The sequence below is a fragment of the Bufo bufo genome, chromosome 1 (genome assembly GCF_905171765.1).
Source record: "Bufo bufo chromosome 1, aBufBuf1.1, whole genome shotgun sequence".
NCBI classification, from domain to species: Eukaryota; Metazoa; Chordata; class Amphibia; order Anura; family Bufonidae; genus Bufo; species Bufo bufo.
Window position 1 is genome coordinate 187,212,751 of NC_053389.1, and position 26,341 is coordinate 187,239,091.

Sequence of the window (26,341 nt, forward strand, 5' to 3'; positions counted from 1 at the left end):
GGATTTGCAGGCCCATCGAAGTGAATGGGTCCGCATCCGTGATGCGGAATGTACACGGAACGATGCCTGTGTTTTGCGGATCTGCAAATGCGGTCCGCAATACGGCAACGGGACACCTACGGTCGTGGGCAGGAGGCCTTAGGCTGGGGACGAACAATGATCTTGGGCGCGACAGGTGTCACCTGACCAAGGATCTCTGTGTATATCTGCAGCCATAGAAATAAATGGGGTCGCAATATCTCAGAATCACAAAAAATACAGCAGGGTTGAATTTTTTGTGATTTTGGGGTCACGGTAGCAGCAAACATGAGAGTCGTGCTGCGACCCCATTCATTTCTAACGCATGCTGCAGCATTTTTCAAGTTTTTCCTATTGAATTTTTTAATAGGAAAAAAGTCTGAAAAAAAACACAAGTAACACTCACATGACAAAAAAATTCACCCCATGGAAAAAAAAACAAACAAACATGAATTTCATGATGTTTTAACAAGCCCAAAAATGACCAAAAAACTAAGGCTACATTCACAGGACAGTGGGAAAAACAGCAGTTAAAACTGCCTTTTGTATGCCTTTCTGAAAAACGGACATTAAAACTGACCCCCTTCAATAGTATGGGGGCTGTTGGGCCGTGAAAACTGACAAAATTGCACATGTCCTATTTTTTATGTTCATTATTCTCGGCTATGTGAATAGAGCCTCAGACTACAATGGTTCTGAAACCAGGAGTGTAGCTTTAATTTATAAAATCTTCTGCGCCAGTTTTGTAGTGTAAAAATGTCACAAGTGAGCAACATTTTGTGCATTTTTGCAGCTTTTGGTGAAATTTTGCAACATCTGATGAGACTGTTGATAGTCACTTTTAGGAAAGGAGGAGGGGAAGGGGTAACCCCTTAGGTCCCTTTCACACGGGCGAGTATTCCGCGCGGATGCGATGCGTGAGTTGAATGCATTGCATCCGCACTGAATCCGGACCCATTAATTTCTATGGGGCTGTTCACATGAGCGGTGATTTTCACGCATCACTTGTGCGTTGCGTGAAAATCGCAGCATGCTCCTCTTTGTGCGTTTTTCACATAACGCTGGCCCCATAGAAATGAATAGGGTTGCATGAAAATCGCAAGCATCCGCAAGCAAGTGCGGATGCGGTGCGATTTTCACACACGGTTGCTAGGAGACGATCGGGTGGAGACCCGATAATTATTATTTTCCCTTATAACATGGTTATAAGGGAAAATAATAGCATTCTGAATACAGAATGCAAAGTACAATAGCGCTGGAGGGGTTAAAAAAAATAAAAAATAATTAAACTCACCTTAATCCACTTGCTCGCGCAGCCGGCATCTCTTCTGTCTTCTTTTTTGCTGTGTGCAGGAAAAGGATCTGTGGTGACGTCACTCCGGTCATCACATGGTCCGTCACATGATCTTTTACCATGGTGATGGATCATGTGATGGACCATGTGATGACCGGAGTGATGTCACCACAGGCCCTGTTCCTGCACACAGCAAAAAAGAAGACAGAAGAGATGCCGGCTGCGCGAGCAAGTGGATTATAATCCCTCCAGCCCTATTGTACTATAAGGGAAAATAATACAATCTACCCCGCACCTAACACAAACCCGAACTTCTGTGAAGAAGTTCAGGTTTGGGTACCAAACATGCCGATTTTTCTCACACGAGTGCAAAACGCATTACAATGTTTTGCACTCGCGCGGATGTTCCCGCAACGCACCCGCACCTTTTCCCGCAACGCCCGTGTGAAAGGGGCCTAACACTTCTGGCCCCACCATGTTAACCCGCCACAAACTACACTGACAACCAAGCTGTGTTCATAACTTTTATTGCCATTGTTGGGTGGTAGTCGGCCACAGCTAATTCTTTAATGCCATAAAACATAACTGAGCCCGTGCGATCTGCCGGCCGCTGGACTCCCAGCGGGCAGTTACGCCAGTTTACTTGCTCAGCATCCTTTTCCTCTTTACCTGTCGCCAGCTGTGACTTAATAGGATGTCTCCCTTAAACACAAGACATCAGCCCATAACCCGCAAAACCTTCCGAACCATAAAAAAACACAAACTGATAATTAACCTTCGTGCCTATATATCAGGGAGGGAGGGACACAGCGTTTCTGCCAAAGAGAAAGACAGAAGGAGACACAGGGTCTTATAAAGGGGCCCATATGCAGCACACCCCTTCCTGCACTGCAGGATGCAACCCTTAACCCCCCAGGCACCAAAACCTTGACCAATACGTAGGGCAATACAAAACGAGGATAGGGGACCTGGGGAGGGGGAAGGGTGACCTCCAGTCCCTGTACACTCTCCCGATATGGTCGGGTGTCCTCCAGCTTCTCCACTTTCAAAAGTGGAGTGAAAAGTAGGTCAGGATTACAGATTAGAACACTTTTATGTCTCATTTATGATGTGTGACTTTTTAAAAAGTTGCAAAAAAGTCTCCACACCAGGCAACCCCCTAGCGCACTTTCACTGACAGTGGCTAAACTACATAACACTTGTGCCAAGTTCATTATTAGGCCTCCTGAACACGACCTTATGGTTTTGCGGTCCATTTTAAACTGATCCGTTTTTCCTTTTTTTTGTTTCAGTAGTGTTTCCATTTCCGTTCCATTTTGCTGTTCCGTTTTTCCATTTGGTTTCCGTTTGTGATCCGTTTTTTGCAGATCGCAAACGGAAACGGAAGCATACAATAATGTTTAAATAATAAGTACATAAAAAAAATTGGGCTAGGCATAAAATTTTCAATAGATGGTTCCGCAAAAACGGAACGGATACGGAAGACATACGGATGCATTCCGTATGCATTCCTTTTTATTTGCGGAACCATTGACTTGAATGGAGCCACGGAACGTAATTTGCAGGCAATAATAGGACATAGAAACCTAAAATGTTGTCCAACAAACAACAATTGAATGCCCGATGTAAAATATAAATTATTTTATTACATCAAAATAGACAATACATGATTCTGAGAATAATAGAAGTAACAAGAAGAAAGGTTTGGAGAGGTCAGCAGAAAACCCCTGGATGCCGCAGTCCCTCGGCCGATAATTCTATTGCCCACCAAAAAATGGAACACATGTCAAGTGTATATAGAATATACACTGCTCAAAAAAATAAAGGGAACACTTAAACAACACAATGTAACTCCAAGTCAATCACACTTCTGTGAAATCAAACTGTCCACTTAGGAAGCAACACTGAGTGACAATCAATTTCACATGCTGTTGTGCAAATGGGATAGACAACAGGTGGAAATTATAGGCAATTAGCAAGACACCCCCAATAAAGGAGTGGTTCTGCAGGTGGTAACCACAGACCACTTCTCAGTTCCTATGCTTCCTGGCTGATGTTTTGGTCACTTTTGAATGCTGGCGGTGCTTTCACTCTAGTGGTAGCATGAGACGGAGTCTACAACCCACACAAGTGGCTCAGGTAGTGCAGCTTATCCAGGATGGCACATCAATGCGAGCTGTGGCAAGAAGGTTTGCTGTGTCTGTCAGCGTAGTGTCCAGAGCATGGAGGCGCTACCAGGAGACAGACCAGTACATCAGGAGACATGGAGGAGGCCGTAGGAGGGCAACAACCCAGCAGCAGGACCGCTACCTCCGCCTTTGTGCAAGAAGGAACAGGAGGAGCACTGCCAGAGCCCTGCAAAATGACCTCCAGCAGGCCACAAATGTGCATGTGTCTGCTCAAACGGTCAGAAACAGACTCCATGAGGGTGATATGAGGGCCCGACGTCCACAGGTGGGGGTTGTGCTTACAGCCCAACACTGTGCAGGACGTTTGGCATATGCCAGAGAACACTAAGATTGGCAAATTCGCCACTGGCGCCCTGTGCTCTTCACAGATGCTTCACACTGAGCACATGTGACAGATGTGACAGAGTCTGGAGACGCCGTGGAGAACATTCTGCTGCCTGCAACATCCTCCAGCATGACCGGTTTGGCATTGGGTCAGTAATGGTGTGGGGTGGCATTTCTTTGGAGGGCCGCACAGCCCTCCATGTGCTTGCCAGAGGTAGCCTGACTGCCATTAGGTACCGAGATGAGATCCTCAGACCCCTTGTGAGACCATATGTTGGTGCTGTTGGCCCTGGGTTCCTCCTAATGCAAGAGAATGCTAAACCTCATGTGGCTGGAGTGTGTCAGCAGTTCCTGCAAGACGAAGGCATTGATGCTATGGACTGGCCCGCCCGTTCCCCAGACCTGAATCCAATTGAGCACATCTGGGACATCACGTCTCGCTCTATCCACCAACGTCATGTTGCACCACAGACTGTCCAGGAGTTGGCGGATGCTTTAGTCCAGGTCTGGGAGGAGATCCCTCAGGAGACCGTCCGCCACCTCATCAGGAGCATGCACAGGCGTTGTAGGGAGGTCATACAGGCACGTGGAGGCCACACACACTACTGAGCCTCATGTTGACTTGTTTTAAGGACATTACATCAAAGTTGGATCAGCCTGTAGTGTGTTTTTCCACTTTAATTTTGAGTGTGACTCCAAATCCAGACCTCCATGGGTTAAAAAATTTGATTTCCAGTTTTTTATTTTTGTGTGATTTTGTTGTCAGCACATTCAACTATGTAAAGAACAAAGTATTTCAGAAAAATATTTTATTAATTCAGATCTAGGATGTGTTATTTTTGTGTTCCCTTTATTTTTTTGAGCAGTGTATAATATGGTGATTCACAGAGAGAAAGAGGGGGGTTATGACATATACAGGCCCCAAAGAAATAATTCTGACTGTGATCATCACCTATATATATATCCACAAGATGAGACTCAAAATGCTGGATCTAGATGTGCAGGTAAGAGCAAAAGCAAAATATAATGCCCCTATGGAATGTAAAGCAGATGTAAAAATAAGGCTCCATACACCAGATCCTCATGAGAGCTGTAAGCAAAAGACTCATCCGTGGCTGACTTAATAAAAAGTCATATCATACCTTGAGACATGATGGAGGGCAGAGAAGATAGGCACGAGACAGGTAAAAAGGACCCCGACGCGCGTTTCGCCTCAGCTTCGTCGAATGGCATGAGTGGATAAACACATATGCAAGTTGAAAAGCCATACAACCCCTTTAATAACAAGTTTTACTTAATAATAATAGTCACAAACAATGATGACAATAAGCTACAGGAATATGCAAAGTTACGTTTGCATGACCAACAGAACACAATAGTCAGTTCAGATATTACGAATCCGATGGGTTTGTTTATAGCAGAGTGATGGTGCCGAGAACACAATAATTGCCATCTAGTGGTCTCCATAGACCAGAAGTCAGCAGCCTTTGTCACTCCAGCAGCTGTGGAACTACAACTCCCAGCATGCACATATGCATACATGAAGGTGTCACATAGATTTACTAGTGGGTTACCGTTATGGCCTTTGTAGGGCCCTATGGGAGTCACAAATACAAGCGTTAAAATCTGCTTCGTACTCCATGACTGAGACCACCACTGCTTCTGCTGCGGTTGTTCACATTGCATGTTGTTGACCCGCTCGTGGCTTAGCTCCATTGAATGATATGTCCCTTCTTGGCGCCGTCGCAGCTATAAACCGCCAGCCCGTGAGCTCAATGGGAGGCTGATTGTTTGTTGCACAGGGGGTTCCACGAATATTTTGAAGTGCACCATTACACAGGCGCTGCAACACAGGTGCTTTTAGGTAAAGGAGAGCTGGTTGGAAGCATGAATGATATGGGGAAGGCTGGAGAAGGGACCAGTAATAAACAGGGACAATATAATGAAAAATAATATTTACTACATTACTATGATCATGAGTTATTCATAAATTCATAAATTACAGGTTTCGCATCTAACATTTGTGGAAAAGAACACTCCTTTTTCTAAGGCCTCATGCATACGACTGTTGTGTGTTTTGCGGTCCGCAAATTGCGGATCTGCAAAACACGAGTGGCGTCCGTGTGCGTTCCACAATTTGCGGAACGGCGCGGACAGCCATTAATATAAAAGCCTATTCTTGTCCGCAAAACAGACAAGAATAGAAGAGGTGATTTTTTTTTTTTTTTTGCGGTCCACAGAACGGAGCAACGGATGCGGAAAGCACACGGAGTGCTGTCCGCATCTTTTGTGGCCCCATTGAAGTGAATGGGTCCGCATCCAATCCGCAAATACTGCGGCTCGGATGCGGACCAAAACAACGGTCGTGTGCATGAGGCCTAAGGACTCGTTCACACGAACATGTGAAGCCCGTGCCCCTGCTGTGGACCGCAAATTGGCACCGTCCATGGGGCAGGCGCATGGGGATCGCAGACCCATTCACTTGAATGGGTCCGCGACCCTTCCGTTTCGCAAAAAGATAGAGCATGTTCTATCTTTTTGAGGTGCGGAAGCACGGAACGGAACCCCAGAAAGCACTCCGTAGGGCTTCCATAGTGTTCCGTTCTTCCGTTCCACACCGTTCCGCATCTCCAGATTTGCGGACCCATTGAAATGAATGGGTCCGCCTCTGTGATGCTGAATGGCCACGGAACGGTGCCCGTGTATTGCGGATCCGTGTGAACGAGCCCTAAGGGAAATGGCCAATTGTTGAAAACCAGTAGAAGCATAACGTTATACACAGTATAAAAGACAAAATAAAACGGACGTCTGCTTATGTAGGCTAATATTAAGGATCATAGAAGACAGTGGTTACCATGAGCGTCTAATGATTTCAGCATGCTCAGTGTCACCTTTATGGAGGGCAGGAGCCCCAGCAATAAGATGATTACTGGAGGCCACCACTGAGCCCTCAGCTGCTATTGCTGGAGAACTGCATCTTAAATGAGACATTTTCCCTGAGACAACGCTACAGAAAAAATGAACCATTACATGGCAGTCATTGAATTTTCCATTTGACATATTTAAGAACATAAAACAGAGAGGCCATGACACCACACTAAAGCATGCTGCCTCTGACATGGAAATGTTTGGATAGTTGAAAATCTCTTATTCGGTAAAGCGGGTCTGCACACAGTCCTCTTGTTCTAGAGATCATTGGTTGGAGAGGGGTTCACAGGCCAGAGCCTCACACCAATGACATTTTCTGCCATGTCTCAATGACAAAAGATTAAGGCTACATGCACACCACCGTATGTGTTTTGCGGTCCGCATCCGTTTTATATTTTTTTGCGGATCCATTGTAACAATGCCTAAAACGGAAAAGAATAGGACATGTTCTATTTTTTCCGCGCGGCTACGGAACGGACATACTGATGCGGACAGCACACTGTGTTTTGCGGACCCATTGAAATGAATAGGTCTGCATCCGATCCGCAAAAAAAACGGAACAGACACGGAAACAAACAACGTTCGTGTGCATGTAGCCTAAAGGTGAACCTTCCGACACAGCTGATTTGTTCCAGAAATGTCAGCCCCTGAAAATCAGTTCCACTAATCTGAATAGGGTTGTTTAGGTGGTAAACACTATTCAGATCCATGGGACAGTTGCCAAAAATTCTGCAACAAACCTGCCAAGTCTAAATATATCCTTAGGGTCCTTGACAAACAGCAAATAGCATGACCGCTGGTTAATACAGTTGTGTTCAAAATAATAGCAGTCAGACATCACTAACCTGATAAATCACTGTTTTTGGTAGAAATAATATTTCTACATGGCAAATAATTTACTAGCAGGTGTAGTAGAGTAATTGAATCACTAATTGAAAGGGGCATGTTCAAAATAATAGCAGTGTGGAGTTCAATGAGTGAGGTCATTCATTCTTTGAAAAACAGGTGGCAATAATTGCCCTTATTTAAGGAAGGAAGGCAGCAAATGTTGTACTTGCTGGTTACAGTGCATTTCTCTCTGAAATTCTGAGGAAAATAGGTTGTTCCAGACATTGTTCAGAAGAACAGTGTACCTTGATTAAAAAGTTGATTGGAGAGAGGAAAACATATAAAGAAGTGCAGAAAATGATAGGCTGCTCAGCTAAAATGATCGCAAATGCTTTAAAATGGCAACCAAAACCTGAAAGACGTGGAAGAAAGAGAAAAACTACTATTCGAATACATAGAAGAATAGCCAAAATGGCAAGGACTCTGCCAACCATCAGCTCCAGGAAGATCAAAGAAGGTCTAACATTACCTGTGAGAACTGTTACAATTAGAAGATGCCTATGTGAAGCCAAGCTATCTGCAAGAAGCCCTCGCAAAGTCCCACTGTTGAAAAAAAGACATGTGCTGAAGAGGTTACAATTTGCCAAAGAGCACATTGACTGGCCTAAAGAGACATTTTGTGGACTGAAGAAAGTAAGATTGTTCTTTTTGGGTCTAGTGGCCGGAGACAGTTTGTCAGATGACCCCCAAACACTGAATTCAAGCCACAGTACACTGTGAAGACAGTAAAGCATGGTGCCGCAAGCATCATGATATGGGGATGTTTCTCAAACTACAGTGTTGGGCCTATTTATCGCATACCAGGAATCATGGATCAGTTTAAATACATCAGAATACTTGAAGAGGTCATGCTGCCTTAGGGCTCATGCACACGACAGTATGGCTTTTTCAGTGTTCCGTTTTTTGTTTCCATTGTGCTTTCGTTTCCTTTCCGTTTTTCCGTATGCCATATACAGTATACAGTAATTACATAGAAAAAATTGGGCTGGGCATAACATTTTCAATAGATGGTTCAGCAAAAACGGAACGGATACGAAAGACATACGGATGCATTTCCATATGTGTTCCGTTTTTTTTTGCGGACCCATTGACTTGAATGGAGCCAAGCACCGTGATTTGCGGACAAGAATAGGACATGTTCTATCTTTTCACAGGACGGAAATACGGAAATACTGAAACGGAATGCACACAGAGACACTTCAGTATTTTTTGCTGAACCATTGAAATAAATGGTTCAGTATATGTTCCAGTATACTGAACGCAAAATACTGTCGTGTGCATGAGCCCTTATGCTGAGGAGGAAATGCCCTTGAAATGGGTGTCCAACAAGACAACGACCCCAAACACACCAGTAAACGTGCAGCATCTTGGTTCCAGACCAACAAGATTGACGTTATGGAGCGGCCAGCCCAATCCCCGGATCTTAATCCAGTAGATAACTAGTGGGGCGGCAGAAAAAATGCAAAACCAAGAAATAGAGAAGAACTGTGGAATGTAGTCCAATCATCCTGGGCTGGAATATCTGTTCACAGGTGCCAGAGGTTGGTTGACTCCATGCAACACAGATGTACAGTGGTTATACAACTAAATATTAGTTAAGTGATTCAAAGAAAAGCTAAATCTTCAAACATTTTTCAGTTTATATAGTGAATGTTTGAGTTTGTAAAGAAGAATACAAACACTGCTATTTTTTTGAACAGTCTAATATTCACTTTTCTTCAATTTTATGTTTTGATTTGGAATAGAATGTGTACTGTTCCCAATGCATTTGTGTGTATGGAAATCAAAGCTATTAGAAAGATGTTGAGCTTTAATCACTTTTTTAAAACACACTGCTATTATTTTGAACACAACCTTAAGTTGTTCTCCTCATTGCCTGTAGTTAGAGACAAATGAGAAGACAGTAAAGAAATGTGTTTGATCCGTGTCTTTAGTAAATCCTCTGAGAAGGAAAACCAAATTACGGTGATTTAAATGTACTCTAAATTTACTTTAATTCTTCAAGAATGGTAGTCTTTGTCAACGAACTTGAGCTTCTCATTATAAGTGTAAAGTTTTCAGACGCTTTCACTTTTTCACACTTTGTTATGTCTTGTGCAAAAATAAAAATATAAAAAAAAATCAAGTTTTCTCCCATCAATCTGCACTCAATCCCCCTTAAAGGGAACCTGTCACCATGAAAATACTAAATAATCCACAGGCAACATGCTATAGAGCAGGGGAGCTGAGCCGATTGATATAGAGTTTTATGGGTAAAGATTCAGTATAACTTGTATTTCATTTACTTATACCAGTGCTTGCTCCAGGTGTTGAAGTCAAGAAGGCGGTCCTATCAGTGACAGCTATCTCCGTGTTCCCTGTCATAGAGAGAAGGCTGTCAATCACTGATAGGACCACCTCCTTTACTTCAAAGCCCAGAGCAAGCACAGATTTAATTGAATAAATTATATGTTTTACTGAATATTTTCCTATTAAACTACATATCAATCTATTCGACCTTCCTGCTCTATAACATGCTATCTTCTTCTCAGACACCATGGTCAACCTAACAGGTTCTCTTTAATGAGAAAGTGAAAATAGAATTTTAGATATTTTTGCTATTTTTTTTTATCAGACCTTTGCTATTGGAAATTTTAAAATACAAAAGTCAAAGAACCAAGTACACATCCCCACAAACTGGCAGAAACACTGTGAGCCTTCTATATTAAAGTTATCCCACTATAAATGATCTATCAAATAGACACTGATAGTAAGAAGGTCTCAGGAGTAAAGCAGGAAACTCCTTAACAGAATAAAGACATCCATGAAAACACACACATTCAACCAGAACACTAATTAGCGATAATCTGCCCAAACCTCGGGCAGTGTAAAGAGGCCTTTAGGGACAACTCTGTGAATCTGCTTGAGTGGCCCAACTGAACCCCTTACTTGAACCCAATTCAACGTCTCTGGAGAGACCTGAAAATGGTTGTCCACTGATAGTCCTCATCCAACCTGACAGAGCTTGAGAGGATCTGCTGAGAAGAACGGCAGAAAATCCCCAAATCCAGGTGTGCAAACCTTGTGGCATCATACCCAAGAAGACTGGAGGCTGTAATCACTGTCAGAGGTGCTTCAGCTAAGTCCTGTGTAAAGGGTCTGAATACTTAAGTCAATGCAAAGTTTTAGTTTTTTATTTTTCAATAAATTAGGAAAGATTTTTGTTTTCACTTTCTCAAAATGTGAAAAAAGTGAAAGTGTCTGAAGACTTTCTGAATGCATTGTAGACAGCATAGTCTATGTGCTAGAATGGGCCAATGCTAGGTAAAGTGTTCTACGTAGAGTTTCTTTACCCCTTCCCTACATGTACGGCGCTGGGCGGGACTTTAAAGATGGCACCCGCTCGCAAGCACGGCGCGGGCCATAGCAGCCGGGTGCCTGCTGTTTTAAACAGCAGACACCTGGCCCTAATGTATACAATCGATGATAACTTTGATAGGATACATTAAAGGGATTCTGTTACCAAGTTTTAGGTTATAGAGATACGGACATGCACGGCTAGATCGCCGCTAGCATGTCTGCAATATACCGGTCCTATAGGGCTGTGTGCTTTTATTTTCTTTAAAAAAGGATTTTAGAGATATGTAAATGAGCCTTGTAAGGTGCCCATGGGACTGCACTAACCTTTCTGGTGCCCAGCCACGCCCCCCTGTGAGGGAGCCCAGCACCGCCTGCGTCCTCCGAATCTCCTCCTTTCGTCACCGATAGATTGCCGTAATCTCGCGATGCGCAATGCGCGAGCTCGCGCATGCGCAGTTCCTTCCCTGGGGCTGATGCCAGCACAGGGAAGGAACACTATACCGGCACTGCGCATGCGCGAGCTCGCGCATCGCGAGATTACGGCAATCTATCGGTGACGAAAGGAGGAGATTCGGAGGACATAGGCGGTGCTGGGCTCCTTCACAGGCGGGCGTGGCTGGGCACCAGGAAGGTTCGTACAGACCCTTGGTCACCTTACAAGACTAATTTACATTCTATAGCTCTATAGCCTAAAACTTGGTGACAGAATCCCTTTAAACCCCTCAGGTGCCGTGGTCAAAAAACACGGAAGAGTGCGAGGATCAGGGGAACAGGATGATGTGGTTGGCAGCCTCTATACTCCTGATGACATGAGGCTGCCGCACATTAGTTCCTATGGAGAATCTGCCTGTGACAGGGCTCCATAGGAACACAGTTTAATCTTCATTGACTCCAATGCTAATGAGAGAAACAAGCTAATGATTACTTATTATAGTTCCCTATGAGAACTATAAAAAAGTGTAAAAAAAAAAAGTTTTGAAAAATATAAACTATAACAGTATTTATCCCATATGACAAACGTTGAAATGGTATAAAAAGTCAAAATGCCCGATTTTCTATTTTTGACGCTTCAGCTCCCACAAATATTGAATAAAAAGTGATCAAAAAGTCATACACAACCCAAAATTGTGTCAATGAAAAGTACAGATCGCTGTACAAAAAAAAGTTTTAATTTTGTTTTCAGTAAAGAAAAACTATACGTATGTGGTATTACCGTAATTGTACTGACTGGGAGAATGAAAGTAATAGGTCAGTTTTACTGTATAGGGAACGCCATAAAAACAAAACTCATAAAACTGTTGCAAAATTGCTTTTATTTTACATTTTCACTCCATTTGAATTTTTTTTCAGCTACCCTCTACATTGTATGCAGTGTTAAATAGAATTAGAAAGTGCAACTTGTCCCGCGAAAAACAAGCCCTCGTACAGCTATGTGAACAGAAAAAAAAAAAAGTTAGGGCTCTAGAAAAATAGGAAGTGAAAGAAACAACTCTGGGGCTGAAAGGGTTAAACTAAGTCCTCCAATGATGTGACAATTTCTTTAGTGGATTGTAATTCAAAGGGTTTGTCCAGTCCTGTGCAACTCATGTAACTGTCCTCATGCAACTCAGGATAGGTAATTTGGGGGACTCTCTGTCTACAGGGCCCTGGTGCAGCTTCAGCATTATACTGTACCCTCAGGGGCATAACTACCATAGCGGCAGAGCAGGCGACTGCTATGGGGCCCAGGGCAAGAGGGGGCCCAGTCTTAGTTGGGATCATCCCCTCTTCTACTTGGGGTGCAAACTTGGTCAGGTCTAAAGGAACAACTTTTAGCAAATGAGGCAGTGGAAAATATGGTCCAAGAGTCATTGAACAGGGTTTAGGTAGAAACTCTTCTGTCCTGTGTGGGGCCCTGGTATGATCCTTGCTATGGGGCCCTTACTTCTCTATGTACGCCACTGTGCACTCTTTATCATGTTTCTCATCTCAATAAGGGTTTTATTAGGGTGCTGAGGCTTTGTTGTGGTTTTAGCTGTGATTCTTATGAAATTACAGAAACATTTCAGCATTTTCCTGCAATTTAATAAAAAATTATCATAGAAAAACAAAAAAAAAAAACTCAAAACTTCTCTGAGGGGCTATATTTAGGGGCACAATACAATGTGTCACTGAGCTTTCATGACAGCAGCAAGTATAAAGAATTCTAAACTGGCTTCCATAAAGGCTATGCCATCATTATCTGACAGCTGAAGAGCTTCTATCTGGGTAGCTCCAGTACTGGAACTACACAGCTCTTTCTAAGGCCTCATGCACACGACCGTTGTGTGTTTTGCCGTCCGCAAATTGCGGATCCGCAAAACACAGACACCGGCCATGTGTGTTATGCATTTTGCAGACCACACATGGCCGGCACTATGATAGAAATGCTTTTTCTTGTCCTGGGCTGCGGTCAAGAATAGTACATGTTCTATTTTTTTGCGGGACAGCGGAACGGAAGTGCGGATGCGGACAGCACATAATTTGCTATCCGCATCTTTTGCGGCCCAATTGAAAATGAATGGGTCCGCAAAACTGCGGAACGGATGCGGACTTATTTTGTGGACGTGTGAATGGACCCTTACACCCAGTTCACACCTGAGCGTTCCTACGCGCTGTAAAACGCTCAACAAGGAGAAACCAATGCTTCCCTATGGGAATGGTTCTCACCTGGGCGTTTTACAGCGCGTACGATCGCGCTGTAAAACGCCCGACGCTCAAACAGGTACTTGAACGTTTTATTGGGCGTTTGTCGCGCGTTCCCGTACATAGACTTTCGGGAACGCGCGACAATGAGCGTTCGCTTGTCTCTGTATGCGCGCTTGTAAACGCCCGTACAATCGCGCATACAGAGCGCTCCTTTCAGAACGCTCAGGTGTGAACCCAGCGTTAGGCTACATGCATACGAACGTTCTTTGTTTCCGTGTCCGTTCCGTTTTTCTTTGCGGATAGGATGTGGACCCATTCATTTCAATGGGTCCGCAAAAAATGCGGACAGCACACTGTGTGCTGTCCGCATCAGTATGTCCGTTCCGCAAAAAAAATAGAACATGTCCTATTCTTGTCCGTTTTAGGCATTGTTACAATGGATCCGCAAAAAAAAAAATGGATGGCATACAGATGTCAACAGTTTTTTTTTTTTTCCGGATCCGCAATTTGCGGACCGTAAAACACATACGGTCGTGTGTATGTAGCCTTATGTGTAGTGCAGGGATTAGCAACCTTCGGCATTCCAGCTGTTCTGAAAATACAACTCCCAGAATCCTCCTTTCACTTTTATGGGAGTTACAAGAGCAGCTGAGTAAGTTTGCATGCTGGGAGTTGTAGTTTCACAACATCTGGAGTGCTGAAGGTTGCTGACCCCTGGTGTAGTGGATTGAGCTCTGAAGTGGCCATGCAACTCTGTCCACTACACAATGGTGCCAGCTTCCATCATCGGAGCTACTGTGGAACAGCGGTGGGAGTTGCGGGATGTTGGCCTATCCTGAGGACAAATCCTTAAAACTCCTTCAATGCCTTTAAGGCCTCATGCACACGACCGTTGTGTGCACCCGTGGCCGTTGTGCTGTTTTCCGTTTTTTTTTCGCGGACCCATTGACTTTCAATGGGTCCGTGGAAAAATCGGAAAATGCACCGTTTTGCAGCCGCATCCGTGATCCGTGTTTCCTGGCCGTGAAAAAAATATGACCTGTCCTATTTTTTTCACAGCCAACGGTTCACGGACCCATTCAAGTCAATGGGTCCGTGAAAGAACACGGATGCACACAAGATTGGCATCCGTGTCCGTGGCCGTAGGTTAGTTTTTATACAGACGGATCCGAAGATCCGTCTGCATAAAAGCTTTTTCAAAGCTGAGTTTTCACTTCGTGAAAACTCAGAACCGACAGTATATTCTAACACAGAGGTGTTCCCATGGTGATGGGGATGCTTCAGGTTAGAATATACTAACAGAACTGTGTACATGACTGCCCCCTGCTGCCTGGCAGCAGGGGGCAGCCCCCCCCCCTGTAGTTAACACATTGGTGGCCAGTGTGGCCGGCCCCCCCCCACCTCCCTCCCCTGTAGTTAACTCATTGGTGGCCAGTGCGGCCGGCCCCCCCCCTCCCCTGTAGTTAACTCATTGGTGGCCAGTGGGCCCCCCCTCCCCTGTAGTTAACTCATTGGTGGCCAGTGTGGCCGGCCCCCCTCCCTCCCCTGGTCATGTCACTTACCAGTAGGAGGAGCTCCCGGCCGGACCTGTCACTTACCAGTAGGAGGAGCTCCCGACCAGACGCAGACCATCGCAGCTCGCAGGTAAGTATAATGGTTCTACAAATTGCTAAGTAACCATGGCAACCGGGACTGTAGTAGCGTCCTGGTTGCCATGGTTACCGATCGGAGCCCCAGCGATTAAACTGGGATTCCGATCGGTACACTCCGCTGCCACCAATGATAGGGGGGAGATTTTAATTAGGAGGGGGAGGGAGGGGGGGGGCCCACTGGCCACCAACGAGTTAACTACAGGGGAGGGAGGGGGGCCGGCCACACTGGCCACCAATGAGTTAACTATAGGGGAGGGAGGGGGGCCGGCCGCACTGGCCACCAATGAGTTAACTACAGGGGAGGGGGGGAACGCCTCTGTGTTAGAATATACTGTCGGATTTGAGTTTCACGATGTAACTCAAATCCGACGGTATATTCTAACATAGAGGCGTTCCCATGGTGATGGGAAAAAATGCGTATAGCAGCACAACAAAAAATTCAAGTCTTATCTTGTGGTGGTGCCAGCCGTGTTGGGAGCCAGTCAGAAGTTCCCCCTTGGATGCGTCATATAGAAGAAACCGCAGCACTCTCCTGTCTTCAATTCAGTGGAATTTATTTCACCAGCAAAAAAAATGCATGGTGATGGTGATGGGGACGCTTCAAGTTAAAATATACCATCGGATTGGAGAAAACTCCGATCCGATGGTATATTAACTCCTGACTTTACATTGAAAGTCAATGGGGGACGGATCCGTTTGAAATTGCACCATATTGTGTCAACGTCAAACGGATCCGTCCCCATTGACTTGCATTGTAATTCAGGACGGATCCGTTTGGCTCCGCACTGCCAGGCGGACACCAAAATGACTTTTTTTTTCATGTCCGTGGATCCTCCAAAATCAAGGAAGACCCACGGACGAAAAAACGGTCACGGCAAAACGGAACCCGTTTTTGCGGACCGCAAAAAAATACGGTCGTGTGCATGAGGCTTAATGCTGCAAATACTGGAGAAGATGTGTGGTTTTGTTTTGTGGGGAGGTAGAGGGTGGAGGCTCTATAATTGTTTTCAAATTCAACAAAAATCAGGTATAAATAAAAATCTAATGTTAATATCAATATATGTTTATCTCATTTTGATTTGTGCATTTATTAAAGGGGTTCTTTAACCTCTTTTTGTTCGATGGGTTGTGTCCCAGAACATAAGATGATCATAGGAGGTGGAGTAGTTAACCAGGAAGCAACTGTTTACAGCGCCATCACAAAGAAGTGTTACATTGTGCTCGTTGAAGTCCTGTCACATATTGGTGGAACCTCTAAACACCAATGAGCGTTATATGTATCCACAATGCAATAGGAAGACTCCTCGTGACATAAAAATGTATATTTATTTCTAGACTTCGTGAAGATTACCGACATAAAGTAGTGACCCACTGCCGCAGTCTGTGTCCATGTCTGTAAAATCCCTATGTCTTTCAGTCGTCCTCATCTGTCTCTCTAAATGAATGCGAGAGAGACTTAAAGGGCTTCTGTCACCCCACTAAAGTCATTATTTTTTTTTTTGGGCTAGTTAAATTACTTATCCTGCGATATATGAAAATATAATGGTGTTACTTACTTTGATTTAGCAGTTTCTTCTAAAAACGAACTTTTATAATATGTAAATTAGGTCTCTACCAGCAAGTAGGGCAGCTACTTGCTGGTAGCAGCTGCAGAAAACCGCCCCCTCGTCGTGTTGATTGACAGGGCCAGCCGGGATCTCCTCCTCCGGCCAGCCCTGTCGGCATTTTAAAAATCGCGCGCCTGTGTTCATTCTGCGCAGGCGCTCTGAGATGAGGAGGCTCGCCTCCTCAGAACTCCCTCAGTGCGCCTGCGCCGATGACGTCTTCTATTTCGGTGATGTCATCGGCGCAGGCGCACTGAGGGAGTTCTGAGGAGGCGAGCCTCCTCATCTCAGAGCGCCTGCGCCATGCAAGCCTTCACTTCTCCTTATGGGGAGACATTTTGTTGCCAGTAGAGATGAGCGAATCGAATCCAACGAATTTCCTCGTGCTTCGTGGTGGCGAATCAATTTAACCTGACATAGTGTAAAAAAATAAATAAATCATACTTACTGTCTCCATTTGCTCACAACGGGCCGGCCGCCACCATCTTATGACGTCACCACGCTGGCCGGCGTGAGTCATCTCGGGCTGTGCAAGATTTCGTGCAAGATCTTCAAGCAAGATGGCGGCGGCCGGCCCGTCTCGAGCAAATGGAGGCGGTAAGTATGATTTAATTTTTTTTCTGTTCATTTTAAACTGTATTATTACTCTCAGATGTCGCGGCATCTGAGGGGTACAATGATGAGTAGCGGCGCTCTCGCAGCTCCCTGTCATTGCACCCACTATTTACAAAAAAATGCGCTTCGTGATGAAGTAATTCGTCACAAAGCAAATTTTTTTGTAAAATTTGGCGAAGCAGCCGAATTGAATTTTCCAACACTTCATTCATCTCTAGTTGCTCCTTTTTCACTTCCTTTTTTTACACAATAGTAGTCCAGTATATTATATAAGAACATGGACACTGCATTTCTGCCATCATCTCTACATCCATAATTGGGTCTGCCCTAGCTTTTATACTTGGGCCAGAAGCAACTCTGTCAATTTATATGCCTTTTGGTGGTTTCAGATGTATCAGATTTTGGTGAAAAAAAGATTTGGTCCCTTGGCTTTCATACTGTAATACCCATACCTAGGAGACATTTATTTTCAGCATACAGTTGTCAAATAATGGCAAGATGAGATGAGACAACCCCTTGAATTTTGTATCTTTTTCATTTAAGATGATGACGATGACGACGATGATGACGATGACGATGATGATGAAGAATACAAAGACGGGTCACTGTGCCGCTACTGCGCATTCTGCAAGGTAACTTATCTAATGTTTGAAAATCTGTCGATGACTGATTGATGAGATTTTGAAAGACAAAGACCACTAGTGCCTGAACAAACGGAGGTATAACTTGACGATCAGTAACAGGGCCCCCATGAACCAAGTGTCATTTCTGATGCTGAGGTCTTCTCATGTGATAGTAGAGCATGTCCCCCCTCCCAGGGTCCAGGGCCTGTTCTGACACAATAACTAGGCAGCAAATATGAGGTGTACTAGTCTGTATTGAACAGTGTTACTTACTCCTGATTACTTATCAGACAGTGTTCAACTCCACTGATTAGGTAGGTATGAAGAACCCCTATGAGTTTTATTGCATGCTGAAATCTTGTAGTTATGCACAAAACAGTGTTGTAGAATACTATGATAGAAACTGATATGATAGAGGGGATATGATAGAAACTTTTAAATACATAAAGGGAATCAACAAGGTAAAAGAGGAGAGAATATTTAAAAGAAGAAAAACTGCTACAAGAGGACATAGTTTTAAATTAGAGGGGCAAAGGTTTAAAAGTAATATCAGGAAGTATTACTTTACTGAGAGAGTAGTGGATGCATGGAATAGCCTTCCTGCAGAAGTGGTAGCTGCAAATACAGTGGAGGAGTTTAAGCATGCATGGGATAGGCATAAGGCCATCCTTCATATAAGATAGGGCCAGGGGCTATCCATAGTACTCAGTATATTGGGCAGACTAGATGGGCCAAATGGTTCTTATCTGCCGACACATTCTATGTTTCTATGTCATGGCAATAAAACTATCAGCACACAAAGGAAATGCTCGACTTGTATACATGATCATCCTATACCAGGGGCACTCAACTAGTTTTATTAAAGGTCCACATACCTGGGTCTGCAGTCAGGTGAAGGTCCGAGCTGAACGCCAACAGTAAAGATGCCATGCGATCATGTGATCCATGCGCTTGGGGCGCTCTGAAGTTATAGTGCAGCGCCCCGGGTAAGTCCCAGAATTAGTAATGGCCACATTAGTGGCCAGTAAGAATAATGCCCCCAGTAAGAATAATGTCCCCATTAGTGCCCCCAGTAAGAGTAATGCCCCCATTAGTGCCCCCCTTCTCTGCTTTTGCAAAAAAAATAAAAAATTAATTAGCATTCACCTGGCTGCGGTGAACATTCGCTGCTGACAGCAAGCTCAGGACCGGTGCTCCAACGTGATGACGTCTTGTAGGTCCTGTCCTGAGCTTCTAGTCAGCAGGGAGTGTTCTCCACAGCGTGAGCAAATGGAGGTGGAGGTACCGTAATTTTATTTATTTTTTTACTAGCACAAGTAGCGGTGGAGGTAACGGCTGTACTAATGGGCGTTCCATGATGGAAGCGCTCATTAGTAAGGGTACTTTCACACTTGCAGCAGGACGGATCCGACAGGCTGCTCACCCTATCAGATCCATCTTGCCACTACTTCGCCGTGCCGCTGCTCTGTGCCCATCGACTATAATGGGGATGGGGGCAGAGCTACGGCGCAGCACGGTGAGAGGCCGCCAGACTAAAAGTACTACATGTCCAACTTTTTCGTCTGGTGGCCTCACGCCGTGCACTGCCATGCTGCGCCGTAGCTCCACTCCCGCTATAGTCAATGGGGAGTGTCAGTCCGGTGAACTAGCGGCAGGACGGATCTGACAGGGTGAACAGCCTGTCAGATCCGTCCTGCCGCAAGTGTGAAAGTACCTTAACAGTCATTACAGGAAAATTCTGGCACCGGCAAGGGAACTAAAATACCAGCCTTGCTGGTGAACTACTGGCCGGGTGGCAACCCAAGCCACAGAACAGACATATGATAGTTTTGTTCTGCATCCAACTCCCATTATTGGGGGATTGGATGCGGACCCCTTAATTACAATGGGGCCACAAGAGATGCAGACAGCACACTGTGTGCTGTCTGCATCTTTTTCCGCTCCATTGAAACTAAGGGGTCCGCATCCAATGCCCCAGGTTACCTTTAATTTTAAAGAAGATGGCCCAGGAGAGATGGGAACACGACACTGACTGGAGTCCTTTCCTGCCTCTCTGTAGCCCTCTCCACGCCGCCCTTCCTTCCCAAATGTGACATTTATTTCATTGGTGGCAGTGGTGATGTCCCTCCCCTCTCCAGGAGCACGTAAGTGTCCTTTGGAGCTTGAAGCTCCCTTACGTGCTGCCGCTGCTGCAGGGGAGGAGGGACCTGTGAGCGCACTGAGGGAGAAAGCGCTGGTGCCTGCATGTGGAGGGAGCCGTCTCTCACTGCGCCCCTGGGGCCTGAAGAAGTGTGTAGATAAGCTCCTCCTCCTGCACGTACCAGAGTGTGCAGGAGAGGAGGAGCGCTACATGTGGAGGGAGCCCTGTCTCACTGCGCTCTAGGACAGGAGGAAGTGCGCCGGTAAGCTCCTCCTCCTGCACGTACCAGAGTGTGCAAGAGAGGAGTAGCGCTACATGTGGAGGGAGCCCTGTCTCACTGCGCTCTGGGACAGGAGGAAGTGCGCCGGTAAGCTCCTCCTCCTGCACGGTACAGTGTGCAGGAGAGGAGGAGCGCTCTGAAGGATGGCCGGGGTCCGGACAACTGGCGGCCGCGGTCCGTATTTGGACCGCGGTCCACCAGTTGAGTACCCCTGTCCTATACTATACATACAGGTCTAATCCTCATTGGATACAATCATGCATGAACAGCATGAGATCACTTAGTTAGTGGTCTTCTTAGTGAACGTATAGCCAACATGTGAAATTCATTACAAAACCTCCTTTGTCCTGTCCAGTCTAAATTATAGCCCCTCACCCAAGTGAGTGCCACCCCTACTTATGGAATGTGTACATATATATACAGTCAGGTCCATAAATATTGGGACATTGACACAATTCTAACATTTTTGGCTTTATACACCACCACAATGGATTTGAAATGAAACGAACAAGATGAGCTATAACTGCAGACTGTCAGCTTTAATTTGAGGGTATTTACATCCAAATCAGGTGAACGGTGTAGGAATTACAACAGTTTGCATATGTGCCACAATTGTGTTGATGTCCCAAAATTTTTGGACCTGACTGTAGAACCTGAGAATGTAATATCTGACATAACAGGTGGCGTTATACAATATGTATATATATATATATATATATATATATATATATATATATATACAGGGAGTGCAGAATTATTAGGCAAGTTGTATTTTTGAGGATTAATTTTATTATTGAACAACAACCATGTTCTCAATGAACCCAAAAAACTCATTAATATCAAAGCTGAATATTTTTGGAAGTAGTTTTTAGTTTGTTTTTAGTTTTAGCTATTTTAGGGGGATATCTGTGTGTGCAGGTGACTATTACTGTGCATAATTATTAGGCAACTTAACAAAAAACTAATATATACCCATTTCAATTATTTATTTTTACCAGTGAAACCAATATAACATCTCAACATTCACAAATATACATTTCTGACATTCAAAAACAAAACAAAAACAAATCAGTGACCAATATAGCCACCTTTCTTTGCAAGGACACTCAAAAGCCTGCCATCCATGGATTCTGTCAGTGTTTTGATCTGTTCACCATCAACATTGCGTGCAGCAGCAGCCACAGCCTCCCAGACACTGTTCAGAGAGGTGTACTGTTTTCCCTCCTTGTAAATCTCACATTTGATGATGGACCACAGGTTCTCAATGGGGTTCAGATCAGGTGAACAAGGAGGCCATGTCATTAGATTTTCTTCTTTTATACCCTTTCTTGCCAGCCACGCTGTGGAGTACTTGGACGCGTGTGATGGAGCATTGTCCTGCATGAAAATCATGTTTTTCTTGAAGGATGCAGACTTCTTCCTGTACCACTGCTTGAAGAAGGTGTCTTCCAGAAACTGGCAGTAGGACTGGGAGTTGAGCTTGACTCCATCCTCAACCCGAAAAGGCCCTACAAGCTCATCTTTGATGATACCAGCCCAAACCAGTACTCCACCTCCACCTTGCTGGCGTCTGAGTCGGACTGGAGCTCTCTGCCCTTTACCAATCCAGCCACGGGCCCATCCATCTGGCCCATCAAGACTCACTCTCATTTCATCAGTCCATAAAACCTTAGAAAAATCAGTCTTGAGATATTTCTTGGCCCAGTCTTGACGTTTCAGCTTGTGTGTCTTGTTCAGTGGTGGTCGTCTTTCAGCCTTTCTTACCTTGGCCATGTCTCTGAGTATTGCACACCTTGTGCTTTTGGGCACTCCAGTGATGTTGCAGCTCTGAAATATGGCCAAACTGGTGGCAAGTGGCATCTTGGCAGCTGCACGCTTGACTTTTCTCAGTTCATGGGCAGTTATTTTGCGCCTTGGTTTTTCCACACGCTTCTTGCGACCCTGTTGACTATTTTGAATGAAACGCTTGATTGTTCGATGATCACGCTTCAGAAGCTTTGCAATTTTAAGAGTGCTGCATCCCTCTGCAAGATATCTCACTATTTTTGACTTTTCTGAGCCTGTCAAGTCCTTCTTTTGACCCATTTTGCCAAAGGAAAGGAAGTTGCCTAATAATTATGCACACCTAATATAGGGTGTTGATGTCATTAGACCACACCCCTTCTCATTACAGAGATGCACATCACCTAATATGCTTAATTGGTAGTAGGCTTTCGAGCCTATACAGCTTGGAGTAAGACAACATGCATAAAGAGGATGATGTGGTCAAAATACTCATTTGCCTAATAATTCTGCACGCAGTGTATATATATAGGGTAGAACAGAATATGTGGCAGAATAAGATGGCTGCTTCCATTCAGAGGACAGCTATCATCCCCCTCCCCCATAGCTGTGCCCCTGTAAGCAGGCTTGGACTGGCCCGCAGGGGAACAGGGCCCCTAAGCAAGGTGGGCCCTTAGCCCTCCACCCCTGCAGAAGTGGCACATGGCACAGTGGGCTACAAACAGATACCAGATATTATTTAACAAATCACCCAGTTTATCATTATACCCAGGGGTGCACCACCAATGAGGCCAGGTGAGGCGATCACCTCCGGCAGCACCAGGTAGGGGCAAGACGGGGGCAGCAGAAGGGCCATCGGAAATGAGCTCTTTCATTGTGGCAAAGGCATGGGTGTAGGAACCCCCAAAAATTACCCCCCCCCCCCCCCCCCCCGGGTATATTCCTATTCAGTAAACTGCGAGTTGTTTATATCGTTAAATTTTAAGTGTGTGTGTGTGTGTGTGTGTGAAAAATCTCACAACAAAAAAATATGCAAAAGGAACAGTTCTTTGTTTATCAGGTCACAGAAATTAACCAAACGTTTGACATATATTTCAGTTATTCCGGGTACTTTCTCTCACCCCCCCCCCCCCCCCCCCCCCCGGTAATTTACTTACAGTTCTGAAGACTCAGGGGTGCTGGCTGGCTTGGCCTTAGGGGTGCTGGCTGGCTTGGCCGGGCAGAAGGAGTGTGGGAGACCTCAGGTCAGACCACCAATCAGACCCCCAATGTTAATCAGACCTCAGGTCACACCTCAGCTCAGACCCCAATATGAATGAGCCCCAATCAGACCTCAGATAAGAGCCCCATGCCTCATAGCAGCCCCCAGTGCCTCTCCAGCAGCCCCCAGTGCCTCTCCAGCAGCCCCCAGTGCCTCTCATCAGCCCCCCAGTGCCTCTCATCAGCCCCCCAGCGCCTCTCATCAGCCAGTAATAACAGCCCCCCCAATCATGTGCCAGTAATAACAGCCCCCCCAATCATGTGTCAGTAATAACAGCCCCCCCAATCATGTGCCAGTAATAACAGCCCCCCCTAATCATGTGCCAGTAATAACAGCCCCCCACAATCATGTGCCAGTAATAACAGCCCCCCCAATCATGTGCCAATAATAACAGGGCCCCCCCATTATGTGCCAGTAATAACAGGGCCTCCCCAATCATGTGCCAGTAATAACAGCCCCCCCCCCATTATGTGCCAGTAATAACAGCCCCCCCCCATTATGTGGCAGTAATAACAGGGCCCGGCCCCCCCAATCATGTTCCAGTAAAACTAAGTATTGTATATATTTAAAATTAATTAAATTAACACTTATACTTACCTCTTTGGAGCGATGCGATGCAGGCCTCTTCCGGCCTGTGTCCCGCGCTGTACGGCTCAGGCGGCGCGATGACGTCATTGCGCCGCCTACGCCGGCCTCTGATAGGCTGCCGGCACTAGGCCGGCAGCCTATCAGAGGAACAGGAAAGGGACACACCTCTCCCCTGCTCCTCCGCACAGCCTTCTGTTTGTATCGCTGTCCTGAGGACGGCGATACAAACAGATCACTATGGAGATGAGCGCTTCCACAATGGAAGCGATCATTTCAGTGCCCCGCCGCACACATTGCCCCGCTGCGCTGCCGCTGGGGGGGATTTCACCATACCATACCTGTCCCCCCCCCCCCCCCCCCCCGCATTATTTCCTGGGGGGATCCGTCCCCCCCGGTTCCTACGCCCATGGGCAAAGGGGTTAGGTTAAGAAAGTTTTCGCCTCAGGCAGTAGAAAGACTAGGTGTACCCCTGAATATACAAAAATCGGGTGGTGGAAAAGACTTTTAGGTGCAGAGGCAGGCCAGCCAGTATCTTCTTTCCCCAAGAACCTGTCCTCTCAACTGCACTATAGGGACCCCCATAATCCATCATCTTGTAGTGTCTTGCTACTGCTGCCGCTGTGTGAGCCTGTAAGCAAGAACAAGAATGGGCATAAGAAAGCACTGTCGACTTCTTTTTGTCAGACCTCCAAACGCTGCCACCTCTTTAAGCTCCAGACATTGAAAACATCACTAGTGGACTTCATGACGTATCATCTACCGATGTAGGAAGTGCCATCTATATAGCTGACCCTACTCTATTTGAATTAATAGATTCACTGTGGTACAGATTTTACATCCATCGCCATGACTAGTATAAAATACACAGGAAATCCTCATAACAGATTTTGCAGCGGGTTCATTGTGTATTCTGCTGCAGATCTGTGGCAAAATTAGCAGCAGAAAGGCACAGAAAGGTGGTGTTTATCATACAGCCTGTCAGGGGGCAATGGAGAAGGGGATGTTAAGGACCTATAGTGCACACAGCACCTTGGTAACTTGCATGTGAGGATCCAAGTGAAAAAACATTATAGCACTGGTACATTAAATAACTGAAGTAGTGCCATGTTACTAATTAAAAAGATTTCCACATTAATCATTAGCTTTTGCTAGGGTTATTAGTTTTTGCTAGGGTTAGTAACAATTCCTATCCCTGCAATATCTTAGATCCTCCAAGGTGTTCCTCTGGAGATTTTCTCTCCAGCAATTGCGACATGCCTATCCCCCAGGGCCGATCGTGTCCCAGGTTGATAGGAATGCCGAGTAGTGTGGTGCGGCCCTTAATAGTCTCTGTGTGTGTCACGGTGCTCCTACCTGGTACCGTCGCTCCCCAGGGTTAGGCTCCAAAGCAATAAAGGGGGATAATTGAGGTAGGATATGGAGAATTAATATCGAGTCCAGACCTTGATAATGTTCAACAGCTTTACTTGGGTAAACTTTCATCCAGACAATATTCAGGCTTTCTCTTAGATCCATCAGGCTTTGGCATAAACTGTCAGGCACACTTGATAACTCTGCTTTCTCTCTCTGCTGTGCTAAACTTGGCTTTAGTCTGGTTACTGGACTTTCGGTCGGTTCTGGTATCCCTGGGTTGGGGTGCCTTTGGCTGTTAACCCTCTCCTGACACTCAGTAAATATATTAGCAATGAATGGTTTGTGTGCTAGCACACTGTATGGGTACTTTTTTGGCGCACAAAAACAACCTAGATTCGGGGACTTTTTGTATAATTGCTATTTATTGTTCAATGGACAACGTGTTTCGGAGTTTATAACTCCTTTCTCAAGTCTTGGGAACGCCAACAGCAAGACTGGCCAGATGGCTTTTGGTTTTGGCTGTTGGCGTCCCCAAGACTTGAGAAAGGAGTTATAAACTCCGAAACACGTTGTCCATTGAACAATAAAAATAGCAATTATACCAAAAGTCCCAGAATCAAGGTTGTTTTTGTGCGCCAAAGAAGTACCCACACAGTGTGCTAGCACACAAACCATTCATCACTTCCTCAACAGTCCTTAGGAGTTTTGGCAACTCCATCTAAAAGGATTGAACGGGTAACGGCAGCACCGACCCCCTTCCCTTGTGTATCTGCCCTTACGGACATTATGCTTACAT

At 45.3% G+C, this 26,341-nt stretch overlaps 1 protein-coding gene across 2 annotated transcripts in view; it reads left to right on the forward strand.

The window, feature by feature from the left end:
• The window catches only part of LOC121002125 (sarcoplasmic reticulum histidine-rich calcium-binding protein-like), a 54,203-nt gene that overhangs the window by 11,821 nt on the left and 16,041 nt on the right, over positions 1–26,341 (forward strand). For both annotated transcript variants that reach the window (XM_040433448.1, XM_040433459.1), the window contains one exon: positions 18,062–18,150. In XM_040433448.1, coding sequence (XP_040289382.1) covers positions 18,062–18,150 — 89 coding nt within the window. The remainder of the gene's footprint in view (positions 1–18,061; positions 18,151–26,341) is intronic.